This window comes from Anser brachyrhynchus, assembly GCF_964034855.1.
Source record: "Anser brachyrhynchus genome assembly, chromosome: 16".
NCBI classification, from domain to species: domain Eukaryota; kingdom Metazoa; phylum Chordata; class Aves; order Anseriformes; family Anatidae; genus Anser; species Anser brachyrhynchus.
The window spans coordinates 2,429,076-2,440,896 of NC_137734.1; the positions used below are offsets into that span (position 1 = coordinate 2,429,076).

General features: G+C 58.1%; 1 protein-coding gene across 2 annotated transcripts; it reads right to left on the minus strand.

Annotated features, from left to right (window-relative positions):
* Positions 1-4,019: 4,019 nt before the first annotated feature.
* Positions 4,020-6,627, minus strand: PPDPF (pancreatic progenitor cell differentiation and proliferation factor). Of its 2 annotated transcripts, none has more exons than XM_080558005.1 (5): positions 6,477-6,627; positions 5,631-5,720; positions 4,892-4,966; positions 4,579-4,675; positions 4,020-4,348 (listed from the first exon to the last, which is right to left on the minus strand). In XM_080558005.1, the coding sequence occupies exons 2-5, from the start codon at positions 5,683-5,685 to the stop codon at positions 4,243-4,245; spliced, it is 333 nt and encodes a 110-aa protein (XP_080414131.1). In that variant the 5' UTR covers positions 5,686-5,720; positions 6,477-6,627; the 3' UTR covers positions 4,020-4,242. The 2 variants fall into 2 exon arrangements, with proteins under 2 accessions (XP_080414131.1, XP_080414132.1); XM_080558006.1 differs by having other exon boundaries at positions 5,631-5,723; positions 6,511-6,613.
* Positions 6,628-11,821: the final 5,194 nt, after the last annotated feature.

Sequence of the window (11,821 nt, forward strand, 5' to 3'; positions counted from 1 at the left end):
GGAAAAGAACTGGGTCTAGACTGGGATTTAGTGTCGCAGTTGTTGCTGTGCTCTGGGGGTGCACAGACACCCCCCTAGGAAGGCTGGCCATGGGGATGCTTGGCTCTCCATCACACCCACGGTGCAAATCTCCCATCACCTCCACCACCGAGCCCCTGCTCACTGCCGGGCTGCAGCATCCCAGGAGCATCTGAACCCTCCTCCCCACCAGAGCTGGGAGCAGGGTTTCTCCTTTTGCCCACCCCGTGCACGCTCCCTGGGGCCGGGCTGTCCCTGGCAGCAGTGAAAGGACTCCTTGAAAGGCAGCCCCGGGAGCGCTGCCAAGGTGCCTGCTGCACGCAGCATCCCCCGGGGCCGGGGGGCAGGCGGTGGGTGAAAGGCAGCCCTGCACAGCTGGGGCTGTGTGGGTTGAGATTTCCCCCTGCTGAGCCCATTTTGCCTGATTGCAGGAGGGGTGGTGGTCGGTGGGACTGAACCGCTGGTGGGGTTGGAGTATATAAAGTTAATAAAGTTCAGGCAGCGCTCTCCTTGTCTGAGGAGCAGCTGTGCTGTGTGAAATAGCAGAAAAAAAGCTGGTGTGAGTTGAGTGAAGCCCTGTGGATGAGGGGCTTGGGAAGAGGAGGTGGGAATGAGGTCTGGACATGTTTCCTTTGAAGCCCCAGCAAGTTCCCAAGCCCCTGGGAGCTGCTCTGCTCCCGAGCCCAGTCTGTGTCCTGGGAAAGCCGCAGCTCTGGGTTTGACTGATCCCACCTGGATCAATCCTGTTGGATTTGCCACGGTGTTTGGGAACGGTTTCAAGAGGCAACTTTCATCTTGCAAAGCGTTTTGCAGCCTTATCGAACACCTCTGCGCTGTCCCATTCTGATGAGAAACCGAAGAGCGAAGCTGTGGCTGGCAGGTAGGGGTTCGCTGCGTGCCGGGAAGGGGCTGGGATGTGCACGGCAGGGCCCTTGCAGCAGGAGAAGCAAACGTGCAGGTCTCGCTGCCACGAGGTGGTGCTAAAAATGAAATAAATGGGAGGCAGCGGGTGCGCGTGGGGCTGCGGGATCTCTCCTGCATGCACCCAGCCCGCAGCAATGCAACAGCGGCCGGTGTGGAGAGGGGACACGGGGACGTGGCCAAGCTTGGTGGTGCCCACAGCAGCTTCTCCTTCCTCCTCTGCAGCCGCACTAACAGGCGAGCTGCTGCTTGGGTTTGTCCTCCAGCATTGCTGCTGGGTGCTGGCATCTCTCTGAGTCCGTGCTTGCTTTGGAAAGGAAGATGCGGTTGGAGGGGGAGCCCTGATTTTCTCACCTTCTCCCAGGGTCTCAGCCTGGGCAAGGGTGCTCAGCTCCCACCAGGACTGGAGATGTGACGGGGGGCACCAGGCTGTTCCCAAAATCTGGCCGGAGCTGCCGGTGCCCAGAGCTTTCCGAAGCTCCCCGGGGTGGGCAATGCGAGTGGCGCTGTCACAGGCATCCGCCTGCTCTGGTTTCAGCCTGGCACGTGCCCTGGTGGTGGATTGGAGCTGGCCGAGTGGCATTTGAAAACAGTGCCAGGCTAACGCAATGCATTTCAGCTGTGTCATTTGTTCCTATTTTTAATGCCCCACATTGGCTTTTGTGGAGGGTGAGGGGAAAGCAAGCTTCTGGAGAGGAAAAAAAAATAAAAAAAATCCCAAAGCAGGAAATGAAAGCAAGTATTTCTCATGCCGGGCTGCTGCAAGAGCTCTAACAACAGAGGGGTGGCACGAGGGTGGCTGCAAGGACCAAGGGCGAGCAGAAAGCGCGAGCTATTTTTGCCCAAATATGCGAGTTAATCAACAGCCAAATCGCTGCGTCCTGTAAAGCAGCACGAGGCAGAGCAGAAGAGGGGACGTCCGTCCCTGGTGGGGTGCTCGTGGTGTGCAGCAGAGCAACCCCTCTGCTTTTCTCTCTCGTGGCACCCGGTGACTCTCCTGCTGTCCTGTGCTGGTGCACAAAGCATCAGAGGAAGCGTGGGGGGCCCGAGCTGGCATTCCCAATTCGTGATCTTGCTGGTGCTGGTACCTGTGCCCCGTGGCACGACCCTGCCTGGTCCTGGCAAAAACACTCGGCCTCTCCTTGGGCCACTCTCAGCATCTCTAGGTGCAAAACCGAAAAGCTGTGTGCAGATGCGGTGCTGCTCCAAGCCGTTCCGAGAGGTTTGGCTTTATTATTAGCGGTGAGAAGAGAATAGAATAGGGAGTTCAGTTGGAAGGGAATTTCAAAAACCACCTAGTCCTACTGCCTGACCATTTCAGGGCCGACCAAAAATTAATGCGTATTATTGAGGGCATTATTAATAATTATTATTATTATTAAACACTAACAGGCATGGGATTGACTTCGGTTGTCTTTAAATACCCCTCCAAACTATGGGGAGCATAGCGCAGGGGGGCTCTGCGTGCACATACACGCAGGATGCCTATGCCTGCTCCCAGTGCCCTCCATCCCTTCCTCCTGGCACCCTGCGAGCGATGCTGCCTCGTTCAACCCAAGCTGAAATTTATTTTCTAAAGAGGAAATTGCAAAAACTTCGGGCTCCCTGATACCTGGCCCCACACGCAGCGTGAGGTTGGTGCTACAGTCGCTGCTCCCAACCCGAGCGGCCTCGCAGCGGGAGAGAGCTCAGCCTCGAGAGGGGCCCCTGGGTGATTTGGGGAGGGCTCGGACGTGCTGGCCGGGCTCCGGTTTGCTCAGGCGAAGTTTCCCTGTAGGGTTACGCCGGGACGGGGCTCGTGGCCTCGCTGTGCTGGGGCTGCTGCCAAGCGAAGCGAGAAGCCCTGCCCTAAAGCACTTGCTAGTAAAATGCAGCGAATGTGGGCCAAAGCGGAGATTCGGTCCCCTCTGGGGGAAAACTCAAAATGGAGACGAGGTGGCCACACAGTGAGGGTCAAGGGGATGCCTTGCAGCACCCTAAATCAGGATGGGAGAGCCTTGACCCAGCCGGTGGCATTGCCTAGAGCTGGGTGAAGCCGGGCAGAGGGGCCAGCCAGAGCCCAGGGGTGTCAGGATTGGTGCCTTTGCTTTGCCACGGCCTCCCTTAGGGGGGGCCACTCGGTCTGGACCTCGGCGTCACGAGACCAACAAGCAAACACAGCAATATTGACTTGATCAGTCTGTGTCCACACTTCAATCTGCAGGCCATAAAAAAAAAAAAAAAAACTGTGGGGCTCTTCCAGGGAATTAATAGCAGATACAACCTGCTGCTCCCCATCCCAGGGGAGAGCAGCAGCAGATGCTGGGCTTGCCCCCCCCAGGGTGGTGTTTGCCCCCCTTGCCACCCCAGCAGCCAGGCAGCACCCCTCGACTTGCTGTGCTCAAAAAGGACACCTCCCCCCTTTACCCTCCACCCCCTCTACTTTCCTGTGCTTTGTGATGTTTGGAGGCTGTTGTGCATCCCGTGGTGGGCAGCCACGTGTCCCTGTGCGTCCCACACGTTTGCTGCGGGCTGGCAGCGCCTCCGGGAGCCCCTGCAGCACCGACACAGAGCAGGGAGAGCAGGGCAGCCACCTCTCCCCGGGCTGCAAAACTGCTCTGACAGCAGCGGATGGAGCACACGGCTTTGCCCTTTGCCCCCCCCGGGATGCTGGGGTGCAAAGTCACCGTGGCCTCGCACAGACCTCGTGCTGGGAGCAGGGCAGGGAGCTCCACATCTGGAAACCTGCCCTGAGGTTTGGTGGAGTCCAGCAGGAGCTGGCACCTCGTCCCTCTCACACCCAGGGACCTCTGCTTGCTCCCAGCCCACGCACAGCAGGCAGCAGAGAGGAAAGAAAGGCTGGGGGGAGGCTGCACGGGGCCGGATCCTGCTCACGCGCAGGGCACACATGCAGTGAGTCAATGCTGGCACGGCCACGGCTGGCTCAGAGCTGCTCACCCCCTGCAAAAATCCCTCCCTGCGTTACCCTACTGGAAACGCCGTGGTTGGAGGCTGCGCTGCCTCCTCCAGCCCCATCGCCACCCCCGGCTCAGCCCCAGCCTGGCAGGACTCCCATCCCCGGCGAAAAACAACCCGCAGGGTTTTTTTAAAAGGCTGCTCGAGTTTATTAGTTACCATTGAACAAGTACAAAGTACAGAATTGTGTCACCAAGTCTGCGCAGAAAGGTGTAGCTGCGTTAAGAAATAGAGTAAAAAAAAGCTGGTGTAGAAGCTGCTGGGGGTCTGCCGCTTTATTTTGTTCCCCTGTACTGCTTTCATCTCTGAGCAGCCCGACTCCTCGAGGGGCTGTGCCCGCCGGCACGCTCAGGACGAGGGCCCGAGGCTGGGCTCGCTGGTGTGCCGCCTCCGTCCTGCTCCCGGCACCAGCGCACACGCCAGCTGCCCTGCCGGCACCTGCAGCGCTCCCAAGCTGCAGGACAAAGCAAAAAAAAAAATATTTAAAAAGGGGCAGGCTGATGCCAGGGCTTTTTGTTGTCAGCCTGTGTTTATTTCCACAGCCCAGGAGCGGCTGTGCTGGGCAGGGAGACCCAAGGGGTGTCACCCAAAGGGTCAGGACGTGGCAGGGATGTCCCCAGCTGCCCCGGGTGGCTCTGTCCCCGGTCATCTCATCCCAGTGCCACGCTGGAGGAATGCGCTCACCTCTCCGGGGACTCCGACACGGTTGTCATGGCTGGGGGATTTGTCTTCCCGAAGAAGAAGCTGGCCCACCACTGGCCGGGGTCAGATTTGGGCAGCCCTGGGGGGACGGCACAGGTCAGCGCACCCCAGGCAGCGCTGCCACCGCCCCGCTCTCATCCCAGAGTCTGGGTTTTGCCTCCCAGGAGATTTGCACAGCTCCACGCTTCCCCCAAACATCCCAAACAGATTTCCAAGCGTGGGATGTTCTTTGCTGAGACCTTTAGGGGATGCAGCTCGCCACGGCCCACGGAACCAGCCGCGACCATGCACGTACCCGGGTGGTGCGGGATGACCTCCCCGTAGTCTGAGCTGCTGCAGGAGCTGTTGCTGGACGTGGAGCTCAGGCGCCCTGCAGAAAAAAAGCCAGAGCCAGCAGTCAGCGCTGGCCCTTGGCACCATGAGACACGGAGCCCTGGTGCCACAGCTCAGGCTCGCCGCTGGCTCTGTCTCACTTCAGCGCTCGCCCAGTTTTAGTGCCAAGCCAGTAAAAACCAGTAGGAAGGAAATACTGCAGAGATTACAGGCTGGCCAACATCAGGTAGCAGAAGAGCATGTAAAACCCGTGTAGGAAACCACTTCCACCCCCAAGGACATTTCTGAATGGCTTTGCATTGTGTGCAACACTTGGAAGCCTTTACGGATGTCTCAGGGCCAAGAGGGTGCAGATTCCTGCCCATAATCCATGCAGTTTTAGCCTGACTGCTATAAACCTGTTACTAGTTTCAGCTCCAGGGAAATATTTTAATCCCCTCTGGTTTAGGCAGTCCCTCAAACCAGAAAGTCACCCCCCCCAGGGGAGGCACCAGGAGCTGCCATTGCCCAGGCTGGTTTTGCAGCTCATTTTCACAGCAATGGTGCACGAGGCATTCGAAGCCAGCCCCCTCCCCACAAGGTTAGCAGCAAGGAAAGGGGTCTCCAGCTAGAACGAGCTACTGAGCATCTCCTTTCTTGCCAAGGAGCTCTCGGGGGGGGCTCCTACCAAGACCCCGACACCCCCCCCCCCATGCTCTTACTTCTGCGGTAGTTGTGCGTGGCCATGAGCGAGCCGCTGGATGGGATCGATGCCATGGTGCTTGGTCTTGGGTGCTGCACGGACCTGAAACCTGCAGGAAAAGGGGCGGCCGTCACCGCAGGGGGACCTGCTGCAGCCCCCGCCCTGCCTGGGACGGACCTGGGACAGCACCCAAAAAGCTGCAGGGGGTTAAACTGGGCAATTTGGTGACTGCTCCGGGGATCTGAGAGCACGGTGACCCTACACGGGTTATGGGGGCTACTGCGCACAGCCCCGCGTGTGCCCGAACCTGCAGGTGTGTGCGAAGCCAAAATCCCCACAAACACCTGCGTGCACAGCCCCTGTGCGGCCCCCCCCCGGCCCCCGCTGGATGTTCTGCCTCTCTGCACAAAGTTTCTTTCCCGGTGTCAGCGTTTGGGAGCTACAAACCTCAGAGCTGAAAGCCCAGGCGCGCTTTGCGGGGGGCGCGGGCTGGGCCCCCCCCCCGGCACGCAGGGGTGGTCCCTGGGGGGAAACTGAGGCACGGGGCTGGCAGGGCTGACCCAGCGTGTCACCCCCAGGGGACCCGCAGCTGCCGCGCTCGGGGCGCTCAGCCCCGGCCCCAAACCAGCCCCTCCCCAGCACCCCCCCCCCAAATTCCCCAAATCCCCACGGGCTGCCCCATTTCCTCACCAACCCCCCCCGTACTCCAACGAGCCACCCTTGAGGCCAGGTGCCTCCCACGCACCTGCAGACCCCCGAACCCCCCCGAAACCCCTCCCTTCGCCCCCCCGTTAGCACCACCCAATGCCCACCGCCCCCTCCCGGACCGCCTGCAACGCCGAGCGCCCCCGCGGCCGCGGCGCACCTGGGCGGGCAGGCGCTAGGACCCTGCGGGGCCCGGCGGGCAGGCGCTAGGACCCTGCGGGGCCGCTCGGCGGCGGCGGCGCCGCCCGAGGAGCGCAGCGACCGCGTCCGCTCCGCACGGCCTCAGCCGCGGCGCTGCCGGCCCCGCCCCCCCGGCCCGCCCTTATATCCCCTCGGGCCACGCCCCCCGCGCCTCGCTGCCAATGAGGCCGCGGGGAAAGAGAGGACACGCCCACTGGCCTCGAAGGGGCGGGGCTGGCGGGTGGAACGCCACGCCCCCTTGAGCTGGCCCCGCCCCCTTGAGCTGGCCACGCCCCCTTGAGCCGGCCACGCCCCCTTGAGCCGGCCACGCCCCCTTGAGCTGGCCCCGCCCCCTTGAGCTGGCCCCGCCCCCTTGAGCTGGCCCCGCCCCCTGGCCGGGCCGGGCTGGGGGCTCGGGGGGGGCGGCCGCGTTGGGACCCGGTGGTTTCCCGACGGTGTTCCAGCGATCGCCGGGTTTTGGGGGGAGGAGGTTTAAAAACATAAAGGTTTAAAAAATCGCAGGCCGTGAGACCTTTGGGTAGTCAAAAAACGCAGGAAAAAAAATTCAAAAAATGAAGAAAAAAATTCAAAAAATGCAGAAAAAAATTAAAAAAATGCAGAAAAAATCAAAAAAATGCAGAAGAAAATCAAAAAACGCACTGAAAATGACTAAATGCATAAAATACACGGGGAAAACAAAATGTTACAGCAAATCTGCGGGATGGGAACGTGGTCGGGACCACGGCAAAGCCAAAGCAGCACCGAAAGGCTGCAAAAATCCTGCACGACGTCCGCAGGGGCAGCTCTGGGTCATCTTTTAATCATTTAATCATCTTTTTTTTCATCATTTTTTCGGGGTTTGAAGACAGAAGAAGCCCGTTGCCCAGCCCCGAGTGGTTCCTGCACGAACTCTGCCCGCGGTGGGGTTTCACCCCAACCAGCCCGTCGTTTTGGTGGTAAATCCGGATTTATTTGTTAAGCACGGGGACAAGCAGGCAGCACCAGGCAGGTTGCTCCGTTGTGCTGACTTGGTGCTTTCTGGGCAATGAGTTTGCCAAAGGCCGGACTTTGAACACACAAATGCGAGCAGGCGGCTCTCACAGCCCCGTGGGAGGTTTCGTGCCCAGCGTTAGGATTTTGCTTTTCTGCCTCATGCTCTGGCAGAGGTTTGGTTTCAGGGTCCCTGGGACCCCCGGGCTGGCCCTGCTGGGTGTTTTGCTCTGGCCCCACTGGCTGCAAAGCACAGAGGGCCCTGGGGAACGGGCTTGGGAGATTTATCCGGCCTAGGAAATGAAAGATTTGGGTGCTTCGGAGCCAAGAAGTCACTTTTATTTTAGTGAAGCCTGGCATTTCTCAGGTTCCTCCTCAAATCCTTCCTGACAGATGCGTCTCTCTATCTTATGGCCCTCTAACAATGTATAGAGCAATAAAAATCTGTCTAAAATATACATAATATAAAAATATACTATAAAAATATACAGAATATATTCTGTAATGGACTATATTCTCCATGGTGAGGACAGGATGGCTAATTGCTTTAATTAATGGTAGAGCAGAGATGCACAAACACTTCCTATTCCCTTTGTGCCCCGACACCGCTTCCACCCACGGCCGGGGCTGCTTTTTAGAGGATTTGCTCCTAAAAGAGCAGCGGGGTCACGGCAGGCGCCTGGAGCAGCCGGGGCTGGGAGTGATGGAGCAGGGGACGAGGATCCAGTCGGGTTTCCCAGAACCAAGCCCGTGCTGGGTGCGCTGAGAGGAGGGTAAATTTCATTTGTATTGATCGAGAATCAATCATTTTAAAAGCAAGTAGATGACAAGGTTTGGACAGATTTTTTTTCTTTGATTTTTCCACTAAAATTGAAGCCAAAACCAAAGTCTCTGACTGCGACTCTCCTTGCAGTTTGCTTTGGAGCATGTTTTGTTTGCCCCCACCCATTTTTTTCTTTTCGTTTTTAATCTGGTTCTTGGGTCTCCAGCTCCATGTTATAACTGGCAAATGTTTTTTGTTGTCTGCAGGTTGCGTGTGCCTTTGGGGAGCAGCCTTTCTTGTCACCCTGTGCGCTCGGCAGAAACATCTGGAAGGCAGCGAAGGCTTTCGGAGGCATCCAAAAGCGTTCGGAGCCGAAGGAGCTGCTGGGATCCATCCACGCTCGCAGATGGGGACCTTGGGGCACTCCAACAAGAGGACAATGAGGCTTGATGCCCCTGCCAGACCTGGGGGCTGGGACACGCCGGTGGATTTGGGAATTCACCCGGTGGTGACAAGCCCAGCAGCCCCGTCCCCACCATCCCACCCAGCAGCAGGCAGCGACCAGAGCCACCTGTAGGGCTCCAGGGCCTGATCCTGCCCACCGAGGATTTTTGCCCCATTTCCACTCCGGCTACAGGCAAGGGCACGGCTGTGCCCACCTCTCTCATCCTGCCCTGCATTTTTCCTGGCTGCCTTGCTCCAAGTGCAGGATTTGGGCAGCTGCTGCCACCTAGGGATAAAAACCACCCGCGATGTCCCCAGGACCCTGTCCCTCACCTCCCTGTGCCCACCCGTGTTGGAAGCGGACGAGGGGGGGGGAGATGTGAGAAAGAAATTGCTCCAGTCTGGTGTTTGGTCAGCAAAAGCTGGGCAAATGGGAAAATCCTCTCGCAGAAACCAGCAGTGGTGCTGAGCGGGACCCACGCCTCTACAGAAAACTCTCAGAGCAGCGTCTCCCCTGCGGGACCGAGGGAAAAATTCACTGCCATTCAGTGAAAACAAAACATACGGGGGAAAAAAAAAAACCATTGCTAAATATGCTTCATTGGGCTTCGAGGGGGGTGGCTCAGCACTGAATTTGCTCATTAAGTTTTCTGATCCTTGATTCTCCCTCTGGATGCACCCAACGCCTACGCAGTTAGCCAGCCGCCCCCGTTAGCGGCCCTTCACCTCCGGTGCTCAGCAGATGCGGGCAGCCGGGGCTGTTTTCGCTCGGCGGCTGTGGTTTAATAAGAAAAGCTGTCCCCAGGATTAACGCAGGCTTTTCCTAACTCGGAGACGTGCCCGGCTGCCAAAACAAATACATCAATCTGCTGCGGCTCGGTGCGGCCCCAGACTCTTGCTGTAAAACCCGTAAAAAAACGCAGGGCAGAGGCTCCTCATCGCACTGGGACTCGACCTAAATCAGCACAAAGCAGGGTGCTGCACCACGGTCCGGCCCCTCCTCAGCACCTGGGGACATTTACGGGATCAGATGCTGCACCTGGGCATCAGAAGTGTCGGGGCATCCCCGAAGAGATGCCTTTGAGGTGCTGCTCTTCTCCTTCCCCTGAGTTTAAAAAGATTTCAGAGAAAGGATGTGTCCAGCCCGTCTTCTTCCCGGGCTGCCAGCGGAGCAGATCGGGCTGCTTTATTCTCTTTTCTGTCAGCAGCGCCTCAGAGGGCAGGAAGAAGCAGAGTAGCGATGCTAAAATGACAGCGGGGAAGGTGAAGAGCACTGAAGGAGTGAAAATCTTCGGGAGAAATCCGAGTTTAGATGAGGAGCTGCTGCATTCACCCGGGGGGACGTGGACCTGTAACCCGTGGGTGCTGCTGAGCTAGGTGAGGTGGGACATGGGGGCTGGCAGGGCTGGCAGGGGACAGACCCTCCTGGGTTGATTTTCGGATGGTTTTCCCTCCAGGACCACCATCCGTCTCTCAGCCTGGCTGAATTTTCACACCCCAGGCACATTGCTCTGCTTCCTTCCCGGCTCGACGCTCAGCCTTAACAACGTCCTCTGTTCCTCTGGATGGGAAGTTATTCCCATGACGGTTATTTCCGTAAGTTATTCTTCATAAAGGATGGGAAGTTATTCAGGCCGATGGGTTGCCCCCAAAGGGAGGGGTTCACCCCACAACCCCGTGCTTCCTGGCCATGATTTAAATAGCTCCAAACCTTGGCACCCAGGGCCCCCGAGGCTCTCCGTGGCAGAGCTGAATTTTGGGCACGAATGCACACAAAGACTGGCTGGGGGGGAAGGAGGGGGGTGCTACGGGGGGGGATTTCCCTGTCTTGATCCCATAACTCAGCGGCTTGGTGCAGAAGGGGTTTGTGCACAGCACGCTGCTGTCCCTGCAGGGGTGTCACCAGACACCGTCCCCAGCTGGCCGGGTGGTGAGAGGGCTTGGGCATCTTGTTATCACGTCCAAAGCTTATTTTTAAACTGCTGGCTCCAATTTAAAGCTATCAGCAGCATGTGCTGACTGCAGGACCTCAAAATACTCTTCCCGCCTTCTCCTTCCCTTGTCTTTCTGCCCCATATTTCTGTCTTTTTTTGTTTTGCCCCTCTCCGGGTCTGCAGCATGAGCATGAGCTGAGAAACCTGCTTGCATGAAAGGTTTCATGATTTTTTCTCCTGTTTGGTGCCTGGAGTGCTCCTACACAAAGGTACGGAGCCGGCCAGAGTGTGTGCCATGGGGTGTGATATGGGCTGTCACGGGGGGGCTCAGAAAGGGTGACCCCAAAGCCAGCCCCGTGTGAATGTGCTCCAGAAACCACTGGGAGATGCTGTGCAGAACCCCATCCCATTGCAGCAGGGGGTTTGATAAATGGGAATTTTGTTATTTATGTGTGCTGTTGTGGGGGTACTCAGGACTGCCAGGGGATGCGTGGGGTGTAGGTGAGAGGATGGCCAGTGCCTCGGTGCTTGGAGCCCGGCCACCTCCAGCACACAGTGAGCTGTAAACGCTGAAACACCTGGGCGCAAAGCCCCGAAAACTGATGCGGAAGGAGCTGAAACCCCCACCACAGGAGGAAGGAAACCTGAGGGCATTCACCCTGTCCAGAAAGCTGCCCTTTGGAGGACAACCGCTGCCCCTGCACGCTCTGAGCACCTTTTCCAATGGCCATCGCACGAGCACAGCACGAGGCCCCGCAGTTCTCTCCGGATAGCCCTAGTGCTCTGCAGGGGAAGCAGGAGGAAAGCAGGGCCCCCTCTGCTGCTCCTGTGACCAGCTGGGCTCCTGGGGGGTGCTTTGCCTGGGTGGGCAGCCCTGGTGGCTGCTGGTGGCACTGCCCCAGCCCCTGCCTCCCAAATCGCAGGAGCTCCGCTAGGAAGAAACACCCCCAGCGCCAAGGCAAACCCAGGCAGGCAGCCCAGATCCATACCAATTACCGGCACTGCGGATTATTCGTTCTCACACCGTGCGGGGCCTCTCTGGGAAAAAAAAAAAATCTCAAATTTTATGTCTGGGCAAATGGGATTTTTTTTTTTTTTTTTTGCAGAGCTCAGTGCGTCAGATCCTAACCCGGGGCTTGGGGGGCTGGAGGCAATTATAAAAGGGGTACGGCACCTGCCAGACCCCATAGCAGT

Coding starts and splice junctions, on each gene's coding strand:
- PPDPF (XM_080558005.1), bottom strand. CDS start 5,685: ATGGCATCGATCCCATCCAGCGGCTCGCTCATGGCCACGCACAACTAC. Junction 4,967..5,630: donor CACGCACAACTACCGCAGAA/GTAAGAGCATGG, acceptor TTTTTTCTGCAG/GGCGCCTGAGCTCCACGTCC. Junction 4,349..4,578: donor GTGTCGGAGTCCCCGGAGAG/GTGAGCGCATTC, acceptor TTTGTCCTGCAG/CTTGGGAGCGCTGCAGGTGC.